The sequence below is a fragment of the Eurytemora carolleeae genome, unplaced genomic scaffold (assembly GCF_000591075.1).
Source record: "Eurytemora carolleeae unplaced genomic scaffold, Eaff_2.0 scaffold51, whole genome shotgun sequence".
Lineage (NCBI taxonomy): Eukaryota > Metazoa > Arthropoda > Copepoda > Calanoida > Temoridae > Eurytemora > Eurytemora carolleeae.
In genome coordinates, this window is record NW_019396200.1 from 384,027 (window position 1) to 406,202 (window position 22,176).

The 22,176-nt window shown below is 32.4% G+C and overlaps 1 protein-coding gene and 1 long non-coding RNA gene across 2 annotated transcripts; one reads left to right on the plus strand and one right to left on the minus strand.

Annotated features, from left to right (window-relative positions):
- Positions 1–5,601: 5,601 nt before the first annotated feature.
- Positions 5,602–13,769, minus strand: LOC111697934 (glypican-6). Its single transcript, XM_023468107.1, has 7 exons — positions 13,426–13,769; positions 10,749–10,907; positions 9,895–10,129; positions 9,093–9,415; positions 8,179–8,309; positions 7,399–7,846; positions 5,602–7,293 (listed from the first exon to the last, which is right to left on the minus strand). Exons 1-7 carry the CDS (start codon positions 13,586–13,588, stop codon positions 6,935–6,937), a joined length of 1,818 nt encoding a protein of 605 aa, XP_023323875.1. The 5' UTR covers positions 13,589–13,769; the 3' UTR covers positions 5,602–6,934.
- Positions 10,081–12,631, plus strand: LOC111697935 (uncharacterized). The gene is made up of 3 exons (XR_002764412.1): positions 10,081–10,163; positions 10,764–10,873; positions 12,321–12,631. It is a non-coding gene; the product is annotated as an uncharacterized LOC111697935 (long non-coding RNA).
- Positions 13,770–22,176: the final 8,407 nt, after the last annotated feature.

A 22,176-nucleotide genomic window follows, 5' to 3' on the forward strand; every position in this document is an offset into this window, starting at 1 on the left:
AGAAGAAGAAGAAAAAGAAGAATAAGAAGAAGAAGAAGAAGAAGAAGAAGAAGAAGAAGAAGAAGAAGAAGTTGAAGAAGAAGAATATATAAAAATGCCAGCTAAACAAAGATAAAATTAAAAAATTGAATAAAATCTGGATTTTTTCTTTTCCAAGGTACTACAGCTACAGGCTACTACAGCAGTCAGCACTACAGGGTGTCCCAGAAAACTTTGAAATTAACTTACAAATTTTATATCCTCATTCTATCGTTAACAACTAAATGCACACAGGTATTTTTTTCCAGTTTAAACAATTAGCAACAAAATCTCTTTGTCCTGGGATTTTCAAGATGAGGTCTACGATTCTCAAAATGTCGGATATTTAATATCTCCGTCAATTTGATTTTAAGATATTCAAAAAGCTGGACCTCATGTTGAAAAATTATTTGATCGTCCGATCATTATTTTTTTTAAATCAATGACGATTTTAAGTTTGTCACTAAATTCTAATGTTTATTGGAACACACTGTAGCAAAATATGAAAATCATCAAATTCATCAGATCATCAGCTGATACTGATGCTTTCAGCGGTATCATCAAAAGGGTTAAAATACAGGTGGAAGGTTCGATAGGAGGGGGGGGGGGGGCGGTCTACAGGGACAAGATTATAGGGATAGAGAGGGTTAAAGGCGGGTTGAAGATGGAAGGAGGGGGGGGGGGAGGCACTGGTCTGTTTTATAGTATTATAGATTAAACACGTGGTATCAGATCTAAATATATATTATGCTAATAAAACTATAAATCAAACATTTCCCAGTGAAAGGTTTAAATAATAAAATGGTCCTATGTTATAGATACCGATATATTTACAACACATTCCAGTCTAGTATACACACATTACTCATCCTAACCTTTCATGGGGTACATTCCTAACCTTAGACAAACTTTCGTAGCCTACATTCCTAACCTTAAACAACTATCCTAACATTAGACAGCTTTCTTAACCTACATTCCTAACCATAGACAACTTTCTTAACCTACATTCCTAACCTTAGACGAACTTTCCTAACCTACATTCCTAACCTTAAAAAACTAGCTATCCTAACCTACATTCATAACTATAGACAACTTACTTAACCTACATTACTAACCTTAAACAGCTATCCTAACCTACATTTCTAACATTAGACAACTTTCTTAACCTACATTCCTAACCATAGACAACTTTCCTAACCTTATACAACTTTCTTAACCTACATTCCTAACCTTAAACAACTATCCTAACCTACATTCCTAACATTAGACAACTTTCTTAACCTACATTCCTAACCATAGACAACTTTCTTAACCTACATTCCTAACCTTAGACAACTATCCTAACCTACATTCCTAACTATAGACAACTTTCTTAACCAACATTCCTAACCTTAAACAACTATCCTAACCTATACATTCCTAACTATAGACAACTTTCTAAACCTACATTCATAACATTAGAATAGACAACTTTCTTAACCAACATTCCTAACCTTAAACAACTATCCTAACCTATACATTCCTAACTATAGACAACTTTCTAAACCTACATTCATAACATTAGACTAAGTTTCCTAAACTACATTCCTAACCTTAAAAAACTAGCTATCATAACCTACATTCCTAACTATAGACAACTTTCCTAACCTACATTTCTTAAGGTTTGGTACTCCAGAAGTACTGTTTTATTCCTTTGGTCTTCTTCGACTCAGATAAGATTTAATACTCCTGATGTTCAGATAAGGTTCGATACTCCAGGCTTACGATTTTATTCCTTCGATCTCATACTCTAGATGTAGATACTTTACGCCAGGTTAAGATAAGGTTAGATCATAGATAAATAAATAAACTTAGATAGCTTATGTACGCAAAATCACCAAGAATTGCACAGTCCGCGAACTCATACTTCTAGGGGTCAAAGTGTACTTCAATGATAAGCGGGGTGATTTGGTGTTTTAATGGATTTCATAATAGAGTGTAAAATAACTCCGGAAATGGAACTATTTAAACAACAATATTTGACTATCATCTTAACGAGAACTGAAGAAGGACATGAGAAGGACTACACTAACTTAAATTTCTCTTTACAGAACTCATGTACACCACAAGTACTCAATGACATAAGAACAGCCAATGTTCACAACCGACCTAGGTAATCTATATAATAGGAATATCTTTAAAACATCTCTGTAAATTTATATCTTTCAAGATGAAAAATGTCGTCTTATGCACAATCTATCTTTATCTATGGTTTAGATACTCGGTTTACGGGGTTATTCCTACAATCTCAGATATGTATTGGTACTCCACATGTAGATAAATTACGCCAGGTTCAGATAAGGTTAGATACTCCAGGTTTACGGCTTTATTCCTGCGGTCTCAGATATGTATTGGTACTCCAGATGTAGATAATTTACGCCAGGTTCGGATAAGGTTAGATACTCCAGGTTTACGGCTTTATTCCTGCGGTCTCAGATATGCATTGGTATTCAAGATGTAGGTACTTTACGCCAGGTTCAGATAAGGTTAGATACTCCAGGTTTACGGGGTTATTCCTCCGATCTCAGATATGTATTGGTATTCAAGATGTAGGTACTTTACGCCAGGTTCAGATAAGGTTAGATACTCCAGGTTTACGGCTTTATTCCTAAGATCTCAGTTATGTATTGGTACTACAGATGTAGATAATTTACGCCAGGTTCGGATAAGGTTAGATACTCCAGGTTTACGGGGTTATTCCTAAGATCTCAGATATGTATTGGTACTACAGATGTAGGTACTTTACACCAGGTTCAGATAAGGTTAGATACTCCAGGTTTACGGGGTTATTCCTAAGATCTCAGATATGTATTGGTACTACAGATGTAGGTACTTTACGCCAGGTTTAATTACGGATAAATACCTCTATATTTAGGTATTATTTCTTCGGGATTAAATAATGTTCGGTAGACTCCATATTTTTTTCTACTCCTGGTTCTAATAATATCTCATACCTAATATATATTACGATCTATAGGCTTTATAAATTTACATAAGATAAATCAATATATAATAAATTATTATATATATTATTATATATTTCTTATATATTTTGATTGATACATATTCAACTGGACAAAGGTTTATATTTTGGAACTGAACACTTGAATTCTTTGCTTTGATCAAATATCAAAGAGTTTAACGATTTAACGTGAATAAACAGTTTTACTTCATTATTAGTTTTCAATATAAAAATAGTTTTAATTGGTCTTTCATGTATTGTTGATGCTTTCAATATTACAAGTACTATATTTTAAGTTTATAGACACACGCAAAACTAACTAAGAGAAAATTATGTTCAGACCGTTTAGAAAAAATATGAACTCTCAATAACAAAAAACATTGATAGCATTGATAATTCAATATACAAGGTGTAATACGTATATACGTATCCAAAAAAGTACATAAAAAACAAGAATTTAACACGGTGATGTAGTTCAGATATGATATACCAGTACATCTATTCCAATTTTTCCCCAATAAACAATTATAAAGATATTATAGTTTTCCACATTTGCAGACATGAAGTCACTTCAAAGTGACTTCATGTCTGCAACACAGGCGAGCAGGAAAACGACCTAGATTAGTCCCAACCACGACAGTGATTTAAAGGTTACTGTTGTGAACTGTTTCATTCACTTTTGATAGGGTTACTTAAGTTTCCATTAGTTGAAAAGAAACTGAGTTCTTGCCACAAATCAAATTTGTTAATCCATATATCTTTGCAACCTGATGGGGTAAACATTTAGCATTTCAAACTTAGATCATTTCATTCATAGTTTGAAATATCAAATTCTTTGAATTAAATATTAAGTCAAAATTACGTTAGCAGTCTCTTTAAATGTGCTGATGTAATTAAGTCTCTGAGGACGGTTCATAATCCTTATAATTTGATAATAATACAAGATATTAAACTCTCAACTAATTTTGCTGAATATTCCAATAAATTTACATAAAATTGAATTAAAATGAGATTTAAGGGAATTTACAGCTGTTCTGTCCCAGAGCACGAATCCTTACAATAGAGTCAATATATTTACCTTAAAGGGTATGTCTGATTCACAACAGTACCTTTTTAAACCTTTTCTGATAAAGAGTGATGAAGATTTTCTTATTTTCTACATGAAAATTGATTTCCGGGAAAACTGTTCAGTTAAAAGTTCAGCTAGAAAAGTAAGGATATTATACTGATAATCAGACAACGGTTTAAATGTTCAGCATGAAAAGTAAGGATATTATACTGATGCATGAAAAGTAAGGATATTATACTGATGATCAGACAACGGTTTAAATGTTCAACATGAAAAGTAAGGATATTATACTGATGATCAGACAACGGTTTAAATGTTCAGGATGAAAAGTAAGGATATTATACCGATAATCAGACAACGATTTAAATGTTCAGTTAGAAAAGTAAGGATATTATACTGATGATCAGACAACGGTTTAAATGGATATTGTGAATTGTACTATATATTATATATACAAATGGAGGGTTCCTTGAAACTTCATTTATAAACAGTTCTTAAAAAAGTGGTATTAACGATTAACCTTAAAACTTTTCTATTTGTTAAAGTATCAATAATTTTGTGTGAAAATCAATAATCCATTTAAAGTAATGGGAATACATATATTAGGTATAAGAGGTTCATACTGTTTAGAGGTTTACCTTGGCAAGCTTATTATAAAGTAATGGGAATACATATATTAGGTATTAGAGGTTCAGANCCCGCACCTTTAACAGGAGTTGGGGGAATAATATCATGTAAAATTAATATTTGATGGAACATTACAAAGCTCTGTTTTCTAATCCCTATATCTTTCGCAGACCTGAGATATTTCAGACCATAAATTCTGTTAGATCAAATAATCTTAGTTTGAAATATAAAAGGTTTACACCATCAGGTTGAAAAGATATAAGAATTACAAAATTTGAGCTTATAGCAAAGACTAAATTCCTTTAAAAAAAAGGTTGAATGGAAAATTGCTGTTAAGTGCTCCAGATTTGAAATCATTAAACAAACTCAAAAGATTGCAGTTATCACGCACTGGATCTTTTTAAATCCCCATCCCCTGTAGATTCTAGCTTTGAGTCCCCCCACCCCCTCCTATAAATGTTAATCCACAATTTTGTTTTACCTGAGGGAGGGGGGGGGATACCCCTACCCCCTTCCATCTTCACCCCCCCCCCCTACAAAATCTTTACCCGCCCACTTTTCCTTGAGATCGAACAATGCTGACCTCTTTAACCTTCTAAGATTCTATTTATTCAATTCCGTCCTTTCTTTCTCTCTCCGTCCTTTATGTCTGTCTCCGTGCGTTCTCATTCCTATCTTATCTCTCCGTTCGTTTTACTTCCTTTCTGTCTCCCTTCGTTCATTCTCCTTCCTTCCTTTCTTTCTTTTTCCATCCTTTTCTTTCTCCCTCCTTCCTATTTTAAATCTTTTCTTTCTCCCTCCTTCTTATTTAATCTTTTCTATCTTCATCCTTCCTAATTTCATTTTTTTTGCTTATTTCATCTGACGTAGTATTAAATCTTAAACGAAATACATAGAATAGTATATTTATCTTTAATTTTTCACATTTATTGTTTTATGTACCATATCAATACAACTAATCAATAACAAGTAACTTGGCAGCACTATAGCCTAGCACCATCTCTTTAGTATTGTATTATCTATACAATATACAGTATTAAACCCTGTTTATAAACAAAATGGAGAAGGAAGGAAATTCGAAAGCATTTTGGTTTCGGCGAGAGGTAACTTAGAATAGGGAGGATTCAACAATAACACAGCCAAAGATCAACTTGACAGGGACGGATGCAAGGGGGGTGGGTGGTTGGGGGAGTGAAATCTAAATTTGGGATTCAAAATATTTTTAATATTGACTATGAAAATTTCCTGTATTGTTGAATATAATAATATGACAGCTAGAGAGCAGTCGGAGAAATACAAGCTGTCATGGATTGTATTGTATTAAAGTATCCATGAACCTAGATATACAGTTTTGTATCCAGGAACCTAGATATACAGTGTTGTATCCATGAACCTAGATATACAGTGTTGTATCCAGGAAACGAGATATACAGTGTTGTATCCAGGATCCTAGATATACAGTGTTGCATCCAGGAACCTAGATACACCGTGTTGTATCCAGGATCCTAGATAAACAGTGTTGTATCCAGGAACCCAGATATACCGTGTTGTATCCAGGAACCGAGATATACAGTTTTGTATCCAGGATCCTAGATATCCAGGAACCGAGATATACGGTGTTATATCCAGGAACCTAGATATACAGTGTTGTATCCAGGAACCGAGATATACAGTGTTGTATCCAGGAACCCAGATACACGTATTGTTGAATCCAGATATCACGGTACAGCCCCAGACCTTTGGCACAGGTTTACTACTAAAATTTGTTCTCAATATCAAAAGACAAATAAGAGTTAAAAGGGTCTAAACCCCATTCCTTTTAAAGCGCCTTCCCCTTACCTCTCCTTTCCAAAATATATCTCCCTACCCCTTTTTTGTAAAATCTGAATGAATAGCTCGGAATATAGGAATCTGCATGATAGGATTTAACCTGACGTTCAGGCTTTTAAGACTAGAATTATAAAAGTTAAAAACTAGTCTCTACACTAGTCTGTACTAGGGGAATTTACTAGTCTGAACTAAGATAGAGTTCTAGTCTAAACTTAAGGGTAGAAAACTAGTTTCAACTAGTCTACACAAAATACATAATTGATCACATTTCACTAATATTACTTTATATATGACAAAGAAGAATCACAGCTCCAGTAGGAAGGTTGGGAGGCAGGGTTGGATTTAGTTCTCCTACAAGAGTTCAGATCTCCAACCCACCCTAAGAAGACTTAGATAAGTCCCCCCAGATAACAGATAAGAACAGGAAGAGCATATTGTATAACTATTGAGTATAATAGTGAGCTAGCACTATTACTAATCCTTCTAGGTTTCTCCTGATCAGTCTCTAGCTCAATTCCTTGATCACCAATCTCATTCTCCTTCTCCAACTTAGGAGTCTTATCTGTAACCCAGGGAGGCCAGTGTGGAGTAGGTTCTCCCTTCGGATCATCCTCTCCTCCTTCTCCGCTCCCGTCCTCGTCCCAGTCATCCGTATCATCTCTATCCCCGGAGCCGGATCCCTCTATCACACAATCCTCATCATCATAACAATCTCCAGACCCGTAGTATCCAGAGTCATTCGGATATTCTGCAACAAAACAGAAGAAATTAGCATTTAATTAAATTTAATTTTATCATTTAAATTGTGTTTTTAACGTACATTTTTGAAAAATTATTTAATTATAATACTTACTTGGTTCGTAGTGAGGCCACTCTACAGCATGACCATTGTAAGCATTTTCTAGTTTGTTTATCACAAGCTTTAAGGCGAATATTTGTTCGTTAATCTCGACATCTGCTAGGCTTGTGTCGATCGAGACCTCAGGGTTCTCGGCCTGGGAGGAGAGACCGTCATTGACCACCTTCTCCTGGTAGGTCCCGCGCTCTCTCCCGTTCCAACAGTTGGTTTGAACCCGATCCTTCCCAGATCCAACCTCAGGATTCTCACACAGGATATACGGGAGCTTGGTCCAGAATCCCTTCGTTCCCTTCATACTTGTCAATATATCGTTGACCAGACTGTCTAGATTGGTTCCAGCAGCGGTATTGGGTTTACTCCGATCCACCTGAGCAGGATGGTTGAATCCAAACCCTCCAGCCTGTCTTCTCCCTAACCGTGGTTGTCCACAGTCCTCAAACACCTGGAATATTTGTCTGATTCAAACCTTCATTGTGTTCAGATTGGATCTGAACTGCAGGATAATTATATCCAAATATACTTAACATTCTAAAACGATTTCCAAATAAAGATTCTAATCGTTGAAAGAATCACATTAGGGTAAAACTATAAGAGGATGGATTGTGTGTCAAGTCTTCAAGCTTTCAGCAGATATTTCGCATTTGAAGAGTAAAGATCCCGAACCTTTCAATTTTGCGGGGATAATTTCAGACTTTCAAGGCAAATATTCCGAAAATCAGTCAAATAGGTTAAATTGGTCTGATTCCGAGACAAAATGACTGGAGAAAATTATACCTTTTGCGTGACCTCATACCCGCTCTCTTGAAAATTCATGATCGCGTCTGATATTTTAATGTCAATTGGTTCCACCACCGCCTCAATGTTGAAAGGACCAATAAGCCTCTCTCCGACGGAAATCAGGCTATCTGAAATATAAAACAATAAAATTAAGACTAAAGGGACATTCTTATCAGATATATTGCCCTCTGTATGCATAGGCCATAATTTAACTAGATTATCCAGGTATAGGATCAGATACCAAATATATTGTATTCAGGGATACATTGTTACTTTATACCTTGTTACTTAACAGGAAAAAAAATATCAGCGGGACTGCTTTTCAGCCAAAATTGGACAACTGTTGCAGGAGAGAGGGGGGGGGGGACTAGGTCTTATATCAGACTATTGATTGTTTGGAGATTAGTGACTGATTAACAAAACTTGAGTTAAATCGGCAACAAGTAGAAAGATTAGGTAGATTAGAGACTACTAGAAGAACAAGTAGACAGTTAGATTAGAGACTACTAGAAGAACAAGTAGACATATAGATTATAGACTACTAGAAGAACAAGTAGACAGGTAGATTAGAGACTACTAGAAGAACAAGTAGACAGATAGATTAGAGATTACTAGAAGAACAAGTAGACAGATAGATAAGAGACTACTAGAAGAACAAGTAGAGAGATAGATTTTAGGCTGCTAGAAGAACAAGTAAACAGGTAGATTAGAGACTACTAGAAGATCAAGTAGACAGATAGATTATAGACTGCTAGAAGAACAAGTAGACAGGTAGATCAGGTAGATTAGAGGCTACTAGGAGTAGCAAATGAGTAGATAAGAATGCAAAACAAATCGTATAATCAGATAAATCTGAACCATATTTAGAAACACTATAAGTTACTAGGAGCCAAACTAAAGATTATGCTCACCTATAAATCTATCCCAACTATCAGCTAACTCCGTATGATGAGCAAGACATCCATTCATGACGTTATGACAGTACCCGGAGCAAGGACGGATAGCTGGTAGTCCCTGGCAGGACGGACAGCTCATCATCCTTGTCATAGCTTCTACACACTTGTCCTTAGGAGCTATCTTTAGAACCTTGGTTAGGATCTTCTTCCCTTCTATGAGAGCCTGGGAGAAGGTTCGGGTTGCAACAAAACTTCTCCGGAGCTGAAGACTTAATTTCTTCGGAACGTCTCCAAAGGGTTGAAGTTTCTTCATATTCTTACTCACACATTGAAGATAACTAAACAGATAAATATAATTAATGATCTTCTCTAACCCTATAATGTTGTGCAACCGGAGAAGAACTAATTCTAAGTTTCAAAACTTGACTCAAAATCATTTGTTTTGCATAAATGCAAACTTGAAAGAATATTATAGAAGGAGATGAAATGAAGGTTCTATTCAGGATTGCTCAGGTGTCTCATCTATACATTCATTATATTGTTCATATTTTATCCAAGATATAAATATATTTAATCCTCCTGTGAAGGGTCCCATGTACTCTAGTTTGTTTAACCTAATCCTGATTTATAATGAAAGACGTTTTTATTGAGTTTGCCTGTTTATCAGCAATATTCTTATCTCGAGTAAATATTAAAATTAAACTAGAAATATTGACGTGTTGTAGAAAAACAACGAAGATAATGTTTAAACTATAAAGGGTTGATTGAAGGGGTTTGGAAAGCCTAAACCGCATTTACTCCCTTTGTAAAAACTCACCTTTGATCGAAGGTGTACTGGGAGTTGAGGACTGTAAACATTCTTTGATAGAGTTGTGAGAAGAATTTTCTCAAGGATTCCTCTAAGTCTACTCCTCCTGTCTCGTAGTAATCCTCCAGATTCTTGAAGAAATCCGTGAAAACGTCAGAGTTCCGCTCATATAGGATACCGTAGGTTTTCTTGAACATTATATGAAAATCTCTTTTTGAGTTTGCCAGAAGCTCGGAGAAAAAATCTAAAAAAAGTCTGAGGTTAAAACATGGCATGAGGTAAGATTGAGGAATTTGTGTGGATTCCGCAGATGGTTTAAAAGTCAAGTTTTGTAAGGCAAGGTCAGAGTAATGAGTAATAAAGATAAAAATCTGAACAACTGTGTGAACTATCGTACATATTCTTTAGCTTTACTCTAGGTACATGAATAACACAGGGATTCATATATGTACATTGTACACTAACAAGATATCATTAATAAGTCTTTCAAAATAAATTCTCATTTTTTATCAATAACAAGCCAACCCAACTCTCCTATATTTGTCCCCTATGCCCCCCCTCTGGCCCCATCATAGGTTCGTATGGTGGGTTATAAAAGCTGAATTCTTAAGAATCCTAAGATATGGAGGGGGGGGGGAGGGTAGTAAAAACTATCCTCTCATGGAACAAACATAAATAGACTTTGGATATATTTACAAATTTATGTTTTCCAAATTTTTGAAAAAAATTTAGTGGAAAAAGAATAAAAAAGTAAATACTACCTGAAAATAATCTAGATTTGGTTTGGAAAAGAATAAAAAAGTAAATATTACCTGAAAATAACCTAGATTTGGTTTGGAAAAGAATAAAAAAGTAAATATTACCTGAAAATAATCTAGATTTGGTTTGGAAAAGAGCTTGTAAAGGTTTGGTTGTGGATGAGAGGGATGAAGTGAATGATTCTCTAGTAAGGGTCCAAAGCTTGCTCTCCATCTCAGGGGTGCAGCAGGTGACACCTCGGGGACATATTTGCAAATGTATTCCTAAAAAAAGAAAAATGTAAAAAATAGAGAATTACAAAAATTTACAAACACACGGTTTGAAGGTAAAATCCCATAATTAAAAAAAAGTGGAAATAGAAAATTAATGGTTTAAGAAAGATATATATATGTCTATGTAATTGTATAGTTGTATACAAGCCGAAAAATATCATATTTCAATGGTTAATAACTCCGATGTTTTATAGCTTGAAAGTATTAAAACATGAAAACATCTATTAAATATTATATTCTAAAAATTTTATTAAATTTGACATCTATTAGAACAAACTAACCGAATTATTATGAAACAAAATGAATTAAAGCTTTTTTTAGTGGCGTAAATAAACATTCAAGGCTTAAGTGAAACCTTCAGGTTGATTCTTGTCCCTTTTTTATTGATATTATTGTTAGATAAAACCGATGACAAAAGATATATTTTTTAACAGTAAAAATTTATATCATGAACAAACAGTGTCCCCTGACTGGTATAATCTAGATGAATAACAGTGTCCCCTGACTAGTATAATCTAGATGAATAACAGTGTCCCCTGACTAGTATAATCTAGATGAATAACAGTGTCCCCTGACTAGTCTAATCTAGATGAATAACAGGCTAATTATCTGCTCTAGAAAAAATCCTTTGATATTTGAAACAATAAAAAGTTCAATTTTCTAAGATGACAGTAGATGCAGATTCTTGCCATGCTTTTATTGTCTGACTAATGCAAAAACTTAAAAGATAAAACATTGGCATTTCTTATTTTTGATACAGTGGAAACCAAAAAAAAGTAGAATGATTGTGCATCTGAAAATTTTTTTTACCGCCTTTTGACCAACATTACCGACCTATGATTCCCCCAACAGAGGGAGGTTAGGTTACTTAACGTCCCTTGGGACAGTTATGTAAATAAACCACCCGTTCTGCGAAGTTTTGGGGAAAAATTCGCGAATTTTTACCTCAATAGACGATAAAATTGTTTACAACTACTTTTTCGAAAAATTAAAAATTTACTTAATCACGGGTTCTCTTTTTTTGGGTTTCTTTGTTATCACGCTGTATATGTTTAAAATAAATATTTTCTCAAATGTAATGTATATGTGTATTATGTACTACCATATATTGTATATATTAGCTGAATATCCATCAAAGATTGATTGATTGGTCAACTTTCATCAATAAATATATTCATGTATTGTAAGTGAATAAGATAAATCATATAACTAGTAATATGAATATGTAATTATATATATATTTTTTAATCTGTATATATATATATATATATAAGTGAATAAGATAAATCATATAACTAGTAATATGAATATGTAATTATATATATATTTTTTAATCTGTATATATATATATATATATATATATATATATAAAATAGTTATCTATGTTTGTCTGTTTGTTTGTAGGTTCGATCATAACTGATGAACTCCAGGACCGATTTGCCTCAAATTTTGATTAGAGAACTCAGAAGAACCACGGAAATGTTTTCAGTCTGGTATAAAACTTTTAAGTTGAGTTTAAGATAAGCCATAAATTCTTTGTTATGTAAATTGCATATTTCTATTTTCTTGAATAATTCCTATTCATTTGGAATGTTCATTGTTAGTTTCAAATATTAAAGTTGTATCAATATATTCAATTTTGTTTATGTGTACTAAGGAAAGTGTCAATTTTGTAATTAAGTTCTGGACAGTTAATGAAATTCCCCCCTGACCCCTGCTCCTCANACTAATTATACAAAACTTCATGTTATCCACTTGTCATTGAAGAGTTATTATTCTATTGATAAATATTTCTATAACTATTCGTCTCAAAATATAAATCAAGAAAAAAAGTATTTTAAGTAAAAAACCGTTTTTTAAGATAAGCGCTTCCTTGTTTTTCTTTATTTTACCGCAAATAGAATTATAGTAAACGAATTTGTTCTAACGTTCTATGCTAAAATAGCGAATTCTTTTCTTTTATACATTAGAAATATTAATATATTGACTCAACAAAATATATCAAAGTTTGAACGGAGAGGGTACAAGCTTGGAGAAAAGTTCTTTAATAAAATAAAAAGAGAAAATGAAACATTTCAAATTTCAAATAGAAGGATTTTAACAACTCAGTTTATAGCAATCATATACATAGATAGAGATAAACATAAATATTGATATATATTATATAACTTAATTTTCTGTAACTATACTTTGCTAAAATATGATTTTGAATACTTTAGAATGTTAAAAATATGCAAAAGAATATTTAATATCAAATACTATAAAATGTTTAAGAATGTACATTATTATTAAAGTTCATTTCGTACACAATAAAGGCACAATAGATACAAATATAAGATGTGATATCAATTACTTTAAAAGATGTAAAGACTGACCATTCTAAGAAATGATATAAAACACAATAACATGCTTAAAAGATGTAAATAATAATATTGAAACCTATCAACTTGAGCAAGAATTGACATTGGATAGAAATATAGTTTAATACAGGAGAAAATGAGATAGATACCTTGCTGTGGGGATCTGGGTACATCCGTGACATCTAGATTTTTATTAAGAAAAGTATATCTAATAGCATGGCAAGTAATTTCTCCGCCTTCCGCCCCACCCAATACAACCATAAGAAGTAGAATACTCCAAACCCACTTCACACTGTTCCAACCTTCCTCCATCTTCTAACTATGGAATAGTCCAGTTTAAAGTATATTTACTTATTATAACTGATTTCTTGCGAATATTGCAGTCATCTTTCTCACTTTAAACAATCTCTAATGATTTTCATAAACATAGGAAAATTGTCTGCGTATTTGAGTTGTTACCAACCCGGTATCTAAGCGCCGACTGACGGGTGAAATGAGCAGAGGAGGAGTTACGAACCCGGAGAGAAAAACTTGAAGGCGCATGCGCCCGCTTCTAGATTCACTCCAGGTTTATAGAGGGCAGCAGCTCCCTGCCAGGAATATTTTTAACCGCTCTTAACGCCATCTCTGGTCAAAAATCATAAACCTTGACCTAGAAGCTAAAAATTGAAAAAGCCGGATCAGCTGAGCAAATGTCAAACCCATTTTTTAAAATTTCCCCGCGAACAAAAATCGTCTTAAACTTTCCTTTCACGATTATTCGGATTCGTTACTTGAACGAAATGCAAGAAATGAACGACATGATAAATGACAGTCTGTGCGTGTTAAAAATTGTAAACATTTGCGATACATAGGAAATTTTTCATTCTTTATTACTCTTACTTTTTCTTTATTACTTTAAGAGTAAGACAAAAAGGTCTTCAATTTAAACTGAATGTATCATTTAAATTGGTCAAACAAAAGAATTTTTAAAAGGCAAAATTTATATGTACAGTAAACTAGTGTGTCTCAAATCTCAATAAACACGAAAACTTTTTTAAGTTATGTTTAAGCCGAGAATATTAGAAAGACGACATGGCTTTTAGACTTCTTTAAATTACTTCGGGACATTTTTTCTAAACCACTTAACATCTTTATAAAATCGGATATCTTATATTGTATAAAAAGATGATGCATATATAGAAACCTTTAGTACAATTTTACTGCATTTTTTAGATTACTTGAATTATTAATAATAGAATTATTTATTTAAACAAATTTCTTACCATTAGGGTTTTAGTTAAAGGGAGTGTATGGTAGTTGAACTGAGAATGTATTATTTTGGAGAATTTTTTTAGGATTCATTTGAGACACATAAAACGTTTTAATGATGTATACTTACTGAGTTTTAGCCCATAGTCGAATCCAATTGGGTGGTTACGTTTGGAGAATCGATTTTTTGGAAATTATTAAATGAAGACGACGAAAAATGAAGTAAAAGTTTAACAGTAAAATAATTAGATGTTTAGGAACAGGTTGAAAAAATAAAATTTGTTTTCTGCAATGTCTCATTGTTCACAAACATTTTCTGTAGAATTCCTGGAATTTTTATTGAAAAGACGACATTTGAAGAATTTGAAGAAATCTGCTACAAATTCATAAATAATAAGAAATTCAATGCAATGATGAAAAAGAAATATTTGATTCTAACATTGATTTATTGAGAAAATTTCAATTGAGAAATATGTTCCTAAACATCTAATTAGTTTACTGTAGAACTTATGATGCATTTTTTAATAATTTAAAAAGAATCGATTTTAAAAAAGAAACAACCCAAATGAATGATTTTATATGTCGACACATTGCGGACGGAAATCTTTCTAAATTTTTGTTTAAAACCCGTTCTAATTTATATGATTTTGTTCTATTCGGTTCAGCAGAGACTAAACATATTTTGGAAGGAAGAGGGAGGTTATCATTAAAGCATCCATGCATAAATGTCAGAAGTTTGTATGTATTATCAAGATTAAGAACTTTCAGTTTTGAAAATAATGGATTTGGATGTGCCTTGAAAGTACTATTATTAACCGTTCTGATTGCATTTTTTTTTTTTTACAAAATCTGATTTTTTTCAGTTTAGAGTTTTTAACCCCTCCCCAAGTAAGAATTGCATATTCAATATGAGGCCTTACAAGAGGGTTATAAACAAGTAGACGATGTTTAATGGTAAGATATTCTTAATTTGAGACAAAGGAAAGATTGAGCTAGCAATTTTATTCTAGATATGTTCAGTTTGAACATCCCAGTTTAAAAATTCATTAAGTTTTAGTCCAACAAAGGAATTGAGTCTTCGCAACAAACTCTGATTTTCTAATCACTATATCTTTGGAACCAAATGTTGCAGACCTTAGATATTTCAAACATGTTAGATCAAATAATCTGAGTTTGAAATATCAAAGGTTTAAAACATCGAGTTCTAAAGATATTGAGGTTTAAATATTTGATTTTGTTCCAAAGACTCAATTCCTTTGAAATATTTGTTCACACAGTCATTACCAATTCTTTCAAATGTCTCATTACAACTGTCGGGGTCAAAGTGCATATTTCTATTTCTAAATACTATATACTTTGTTTTGGGGACATTTAGTGTCAAATTCTTTGCTTGAAATATTTTTGCTGCTTTTTTTAGTTTAGTGTTTGCATCAAGTATTAGGCTTGCAATGTCAGGAGATGACTTCAAAAAACTAGTATCATCTACAAAGAGGCTGGTAAAAAAGATGTTGCTAGTGGCAAATCGTTTATATAAAGAAGAAACAGCAGGGGCCCATAAACACTTACTTGAGGAACATCACATATTATAATTTTTTTCAGTTGAAAAACTCCATTTATACACACATATTGAGTTATGTTAACAAGATAAATTTTAAACCAGGTGTTGGCCACATTTTTGAAACCATAATGAATTAGTTTTTTTTAAAGTATGTCTAAATTACCAAATTGGTGCTCGTAAAAGATATTAAACTTATTAAGATATCTAAACATTTGTATTGCAGCAATTTTTTCAAGTAGCTTACTCAAAGCTGGAGGAAAACTTATAGTTCTGTGATTATTAAACTTATTAAACTTTTGCACATTTATGCTTGCTAGGGATGTATCCTGTTTTAAAAGAAAGGTTAGATAAATGTGCTATAGGATAATCGATACAATCAATAATCTCCTTCAGTAGTTTGGTAGAAAATTGTCTTTTCTTGAGCTGTTTCTAAAATAATATCCGGTGAAATATTTGCAAAAACAAAATTTTCAATTATGGACTCATTTAAATACGTTTCAAAAGTGACATTAGATTCCGGACTGTAACTAGACAGCCTAGGTCTCACGTTGACAAAAAAAATCAATAAAACCTTCTGCTATTTCACTATGATCCTACAAAAGTTTGATCGTTATCAGTAAATATATCAGGAACCGAATGACTTTTTTAGAGGAAATTATAGAATTAAGTAAGGTCCAGGTTTTTTTTATGTCTTTTGAATATTCTTGAAACTTTGAGTAAAAATACTAACTTTGGCCTTTTTATAAAAGAACGATAAACAATGTTGTATTTTCTGAAAGCAGATATATTTATAGGATTTGGATTTAGCATTTTTTTCTTAAATAGTTTTTCTTTATTTTTTATAGACACTAGCAAAGCAGATGTAAACCAAGGGTTGATGGGGTTCTAGTTTTGTTTAGTTTTGACTCTATTAAGGGAAAACTATTTTCATAAATATTATTTAAAGTGCTAGAAAATTCAGAAAATGCAGTAACAGGGCCTTCATTTATCATTATAGATGTCCAGTCATTTATTTGAAATTTTTCCCTAAACTTAGCTTTATTTCCAATTGAAGTATTTCTAATTCAAATTGGTTGACTCTCAGGAATATTTTTATTTTGAGGGTACTTTGTTAACGAGAAAACAGGTAAATGATCAGATAAACTTGAATAAATAATTCCGCACTCTTTTAAATCTGGGTTTGAATTAGATTAAATTTGGTCAAGAAGTGTGGCAGAAGTTTCTGATATACGTGTGGGCAAAGTAATTGCGCGGAAGTTTAGAATGTGATAACAGGGTGTTCAAAAAGTTGGATGTAGCATTGTGAAAATTGTGAATAAGCAAGTTAATTTTCAGATCTCCCATTTTTTCAACTTCCACTGCTTTATTAAATATTTTGCCCAACGAAATTTTTTTTAAGAATTGTATCTAATATTTCAGTAAAATTATCAATATTAGAATTGGCCTGGTAGGTCTGTATATGTTACCAATAATTTGGAAAAACTTTTACCTTTAAAAAAATGGATTCAACACTTTTTCCCTCAAAACAGGATAAACTATCAATGACCTCAAAATCATGTTTGTTTTTAACCCAACAAAAGCTACTCCGCCTCCTACAATCGAGCTTAAATTTTCCCTTTGTTTGTGAAGTTTATATAATACAGGCTTATACCCAGGAATGTCAGTTTTGAAAAAGGAATCGAGTTTTTGCCACAAACTCTGATATTCTAATCCCTATATCTTTGCAACCCAATGAAGTAGATCTTTGATATTTCAAACTATGAAGGCTGTTATAATTGTTATCAAAGCTGTAAAAAATTGTAAAAGTTAAGCCTGAAAACCCAAAGTTATACTAATTTTCGTGCAAAAGCAACTATGTCTGTTTGTTTGTTTGTATCCAATAAACGTCAAAACGGCTGAACCGATCGGGCCCAAATTTTTGTGGGACATCACATGACCACAGGGAAGGTTTATGAATGATAAAAATTAAAAAGATGTGTTTTAAAGGTTTTTAATTTTGTAAAGAAATTTAAATTCTTGAAAATCCGCGAATTATTTTTAAAAATCCGCAAAATAGTTTTCTTCTTTGTTTTAAAATGTAAACAAAAAGAACATTCACAATTTAAATAGAAGAAGCGCCCTAAAAGCCTAGTAAGAAAAAATTCACTAAAAAAAAATTTGCACAGAAAAATTCACAAATAATTGTATTCTTTAAAAATGTTTTTTTTTCTGCCGGGAAATGAGCATTGCAAATGGCACTTTATCAATATCCCAATTTTTAGCTAATATAGTTTTCACCATGTTTTGAATTTAACATAAAACATGAACGTAGAATCGTCGTCATATATCAAACAATAAATAAGACTTTCAATTTCAATTCTGGTTTCTACCAAGCTTTTAAGCAGCCTTGATTCACATAAACATGGAAACAAAAAAAGATGTTTATTAACATATTTTCTTTGTTTTCTTGCAAACTTGCACTTTGAAATTAGAAATCAAAACTTTAAAAGAAAAGTTGTCTTCATTGTATTGATATTAACGTCGGCTTCTGTACGTTGTACTTATTTGTAAGTGTTTATATATAAATATTGTACATATGTACATATATCATTTAAAGTAGAGTTGTAAGTAATGTAGTATGTACCTTGTTTATATTAATGTACTTGTAACTACATACTGAATAGAGCTCATATAGAGCTATATACATTATGTAGTACATATATTTATAAAAGATCTATGTATGTTTTTATGTATATATGTGTGTATTTATGTATATATGTATGTATTTATGTTTATATGAATGTATTTATGTATAAATGAATTTTATGTATATTCGTAGATATGTATGTATTACTATTATTTTTTATCTATTTATTATAGATGTATATTTATATATACACATAATGCCCTTTGCAACAGCCGTATAATTGATTTAGTCTATAATCAACTTTATTAAAATTAAATAAAAACCTAAATTAAACTCTAAAGCAAATTTTAAAACTTCCACATTAACATCAATATCAGATAAATATAGTAAATTTAAAGTGTGAATCGGTCAAGGCACTTTATGAATGTAAAATGTAGGTTGAAATTTCTTGTACTGTCTCGGTAAAGTGATGTAACTAGCTTAGGGTTGATCAATAATCCACTTTTCCCCTGGGCCACAACCAGATTATTTTTACAGGGCCAGATAAAACCCTTTTCATTTCCATATCTTAAAAACTTTCAGTTCAGATAAAAGTAATGCATGAAGTAAAAGTTTTTGAATGAATGATCGACATTCAAATAAGAAAGATTTAATGGTCTGTAAATTTCAAAACTTGATTCGAAAAAAAAAACTTATTCGCTCTTCATCATAGTTCTAGAAAACCTAACGCTCTATATCTTAGTTCTAGAAATCTTATACTCTCTTTATCTTCGTTCTAGAAAACTTATGCTCTCTTCAATTTCGTTCTAGAAAAAAGAATTATAGATGGAATTAAGCTTAGTATACTAGAAAATTTGTACGCTCCTCATCTCAGTTCTAGGCAAATTTTACGGTCTTCATCTTTTTATCTAGAAAACTTATACGCTCTTTATCTTAGTTCTAGAAAACTTTGTAGGCTGTATATCTTAGTTCTAGAAAACCTATGCGCTCTTTATCTTAGTTCTAAAAACTTATACACTCTTTATCTTAGTTCTAGAAAACTTAACGCTCTTCATCTTAGTTCTAGAAAGCGTATACGCTCTTTATCTTAGACCTAGAAATCTTAATGATCTTCATCTATGTATATGCTCTTTAGCTTAGTTCTAGAAATCTTAACACTCTTTATCTTAGTTCTATGAAACTTTGTATGGCAGAGGGAAGTATGGGCTCGATCTTTTTAGTCTACAATGAGAATCAGAAAACTTTGGAATAGCAAGACAACTTTTGAACTCAAGTTTTGTTTTCAAAAAGTCTAATGGACATGAAACACAGTAATGGCGCAGTGTAAACAGATATCTTGTCATAAAATATCTGAGTTAAATTACAAGTAAAAACATTTGCTTTGTAACATGTTAAAAATATATTTACTCTTAGAGTTTGTATAGTCTTAGGTTATTGGATACAAAGTTTCCGATCTCAGACAATAACCTCATATTTCATTATTAACTAGCTTGGGAACCCTGCTTTACCTGGAGTTTTTCGAATAAAAGAAAACCAGAAGCCGAATTTAAAGAATTTGAGCCGCGGCTCAAATATGGTTGGTTCCACGTGTTCAATTTTTCCAGATTTAATCCAGCGCTCAATTGAAACCATTTTTGGAGGATTTGAGATGCGGCCTGAATTCATTAAATTCGGACACAGTCAACATAGAATTTTAAATCAGTCAAAGAACATTCCCACGGTCCTTTTCAGTTTCCCAATCAAAATTTAAGGCAAATCGGTACGGGCATTCATGAGTCATGATCGGACGCTAAAACAAACAAACGGAGAGATAGACAAACAGATATTACTTCTTAATATAAATAGATTACAGTGCACAACCTTGGTCCTAAGTATGACGAAATCTAACTCTAATCATATTATAAAGACACGATGTTTTGTCTCAAGGAAAGCTGATCACATCTATGAATCGACTTACTTTTGATACATCACAAAAATCTATGTAAAATTATTTGCAAACTTTCTTGTGAATTCAAATAGTCAATCATCCTAATAGTCATAAAACAAGATTTAGTTTATAAAGGACTGTGGACAAAAATGTCAAGTTGGATTCCCGAGTCACAATGGTATCTTTTAAACCTTTACATAGGCGACAGTAAGGAAACACATGTCTTTTGTAAAAATTGATGAATTCTGTCAATTTCCAATATTAGTTTCTACTCAATATTTTTAAGTCATTATTTTTACAGAGAAACCAGAACTGAAGAGTACCATTAAGCCCTGCTTTAAATTAAGCCCTGCTTTAAATTAAGAATTACGTGATATTAAGTCGACAGTGCCTTTGAACCTTTTTTTCAACCCTTTAAAGGGACAGACAGGCTATGTAAGGTAATTAAACTGAGTATGCAGTGTTGTGGACAAATTCTTTAGGATTCATCAAACAGCTTTTGACATTCATAAATGACGGGTTTTAGTTTATCAATTGTTTGTTTGATATTTTATATGTTTAAGGTGCTGTTTTCCCTTCTCAGATGTTCTTTTTACCTTTTTAAAATATTAAAGTGTTGACATCCAGCCAAAGGTTTGGCATGAATTCAAGGAATTCTCTAAACTCGATAGATCTATCTATATCCAATACAAACCCATTAGAAGCATCAACAAAATAATGTAAAAAACTAATATTTGGAATCTGGAAAATAAATAACCTCACGAGATTATGGAAAGATTGGAATTGAGGAATTTAAATAGAGGGTAGGTAATAACAAGAAGATTTTTATTGGGAATGGAGGGTAGGAAGGAACAGGAATATTGGAATGGAGGGTTGGAAGGAACAGGAATATTGGAATGTAGAGTTTAAAGGAACAGTAAGATTGGAACGGAGGGTTGGAAGGAACATGAATATTGGAATGGAGAGATTAAAGGAACAGGAAGATCGGAATGAAGAGTTTTAGAGGTACAGGAAGATTGGAATGGTGGGTTGGAAGGAACAGGAATATTGGAATGGAGAGTTTAAAGGAACAGTAAGAGGTACAGGAAGATTGGAATGGAGGGTAGGAAGGAACAGAAAGATTGGAATGAAGAGTTGAGAGGTACAGGAAGATTGGAATGGTGGGTTGGAAGAAACAGGAATATTGGAATGGAGAGTTTAAAGGAACAGTAAGATTGGATAGGAGGGTAGGAAGGAACAGGAAGATTGGAATGCAGAGTTGAGAGGAACTGGAAGATTGGAATGGTGGGTTGAAAGGAAAAGGAATATTGAAATGGAGGGTAGGAAGGAACAGGTTTTGGAGGATCAGAAAGATTAATATGGAGGATTTGAAGTATCTGAAAACTGAAATAGAGAATTTAAAGAAAATTTGTTATTAGAATGGAGGAACCAAATGAGTGGAAAGTTGAGGGGGGGTGAGAAAAAAATTGAATGATATGGAGGAATTCAGACAAGAAATATGATTATTTTGAGTTTAAAGAGTTTAGGAGGAAAAGGAA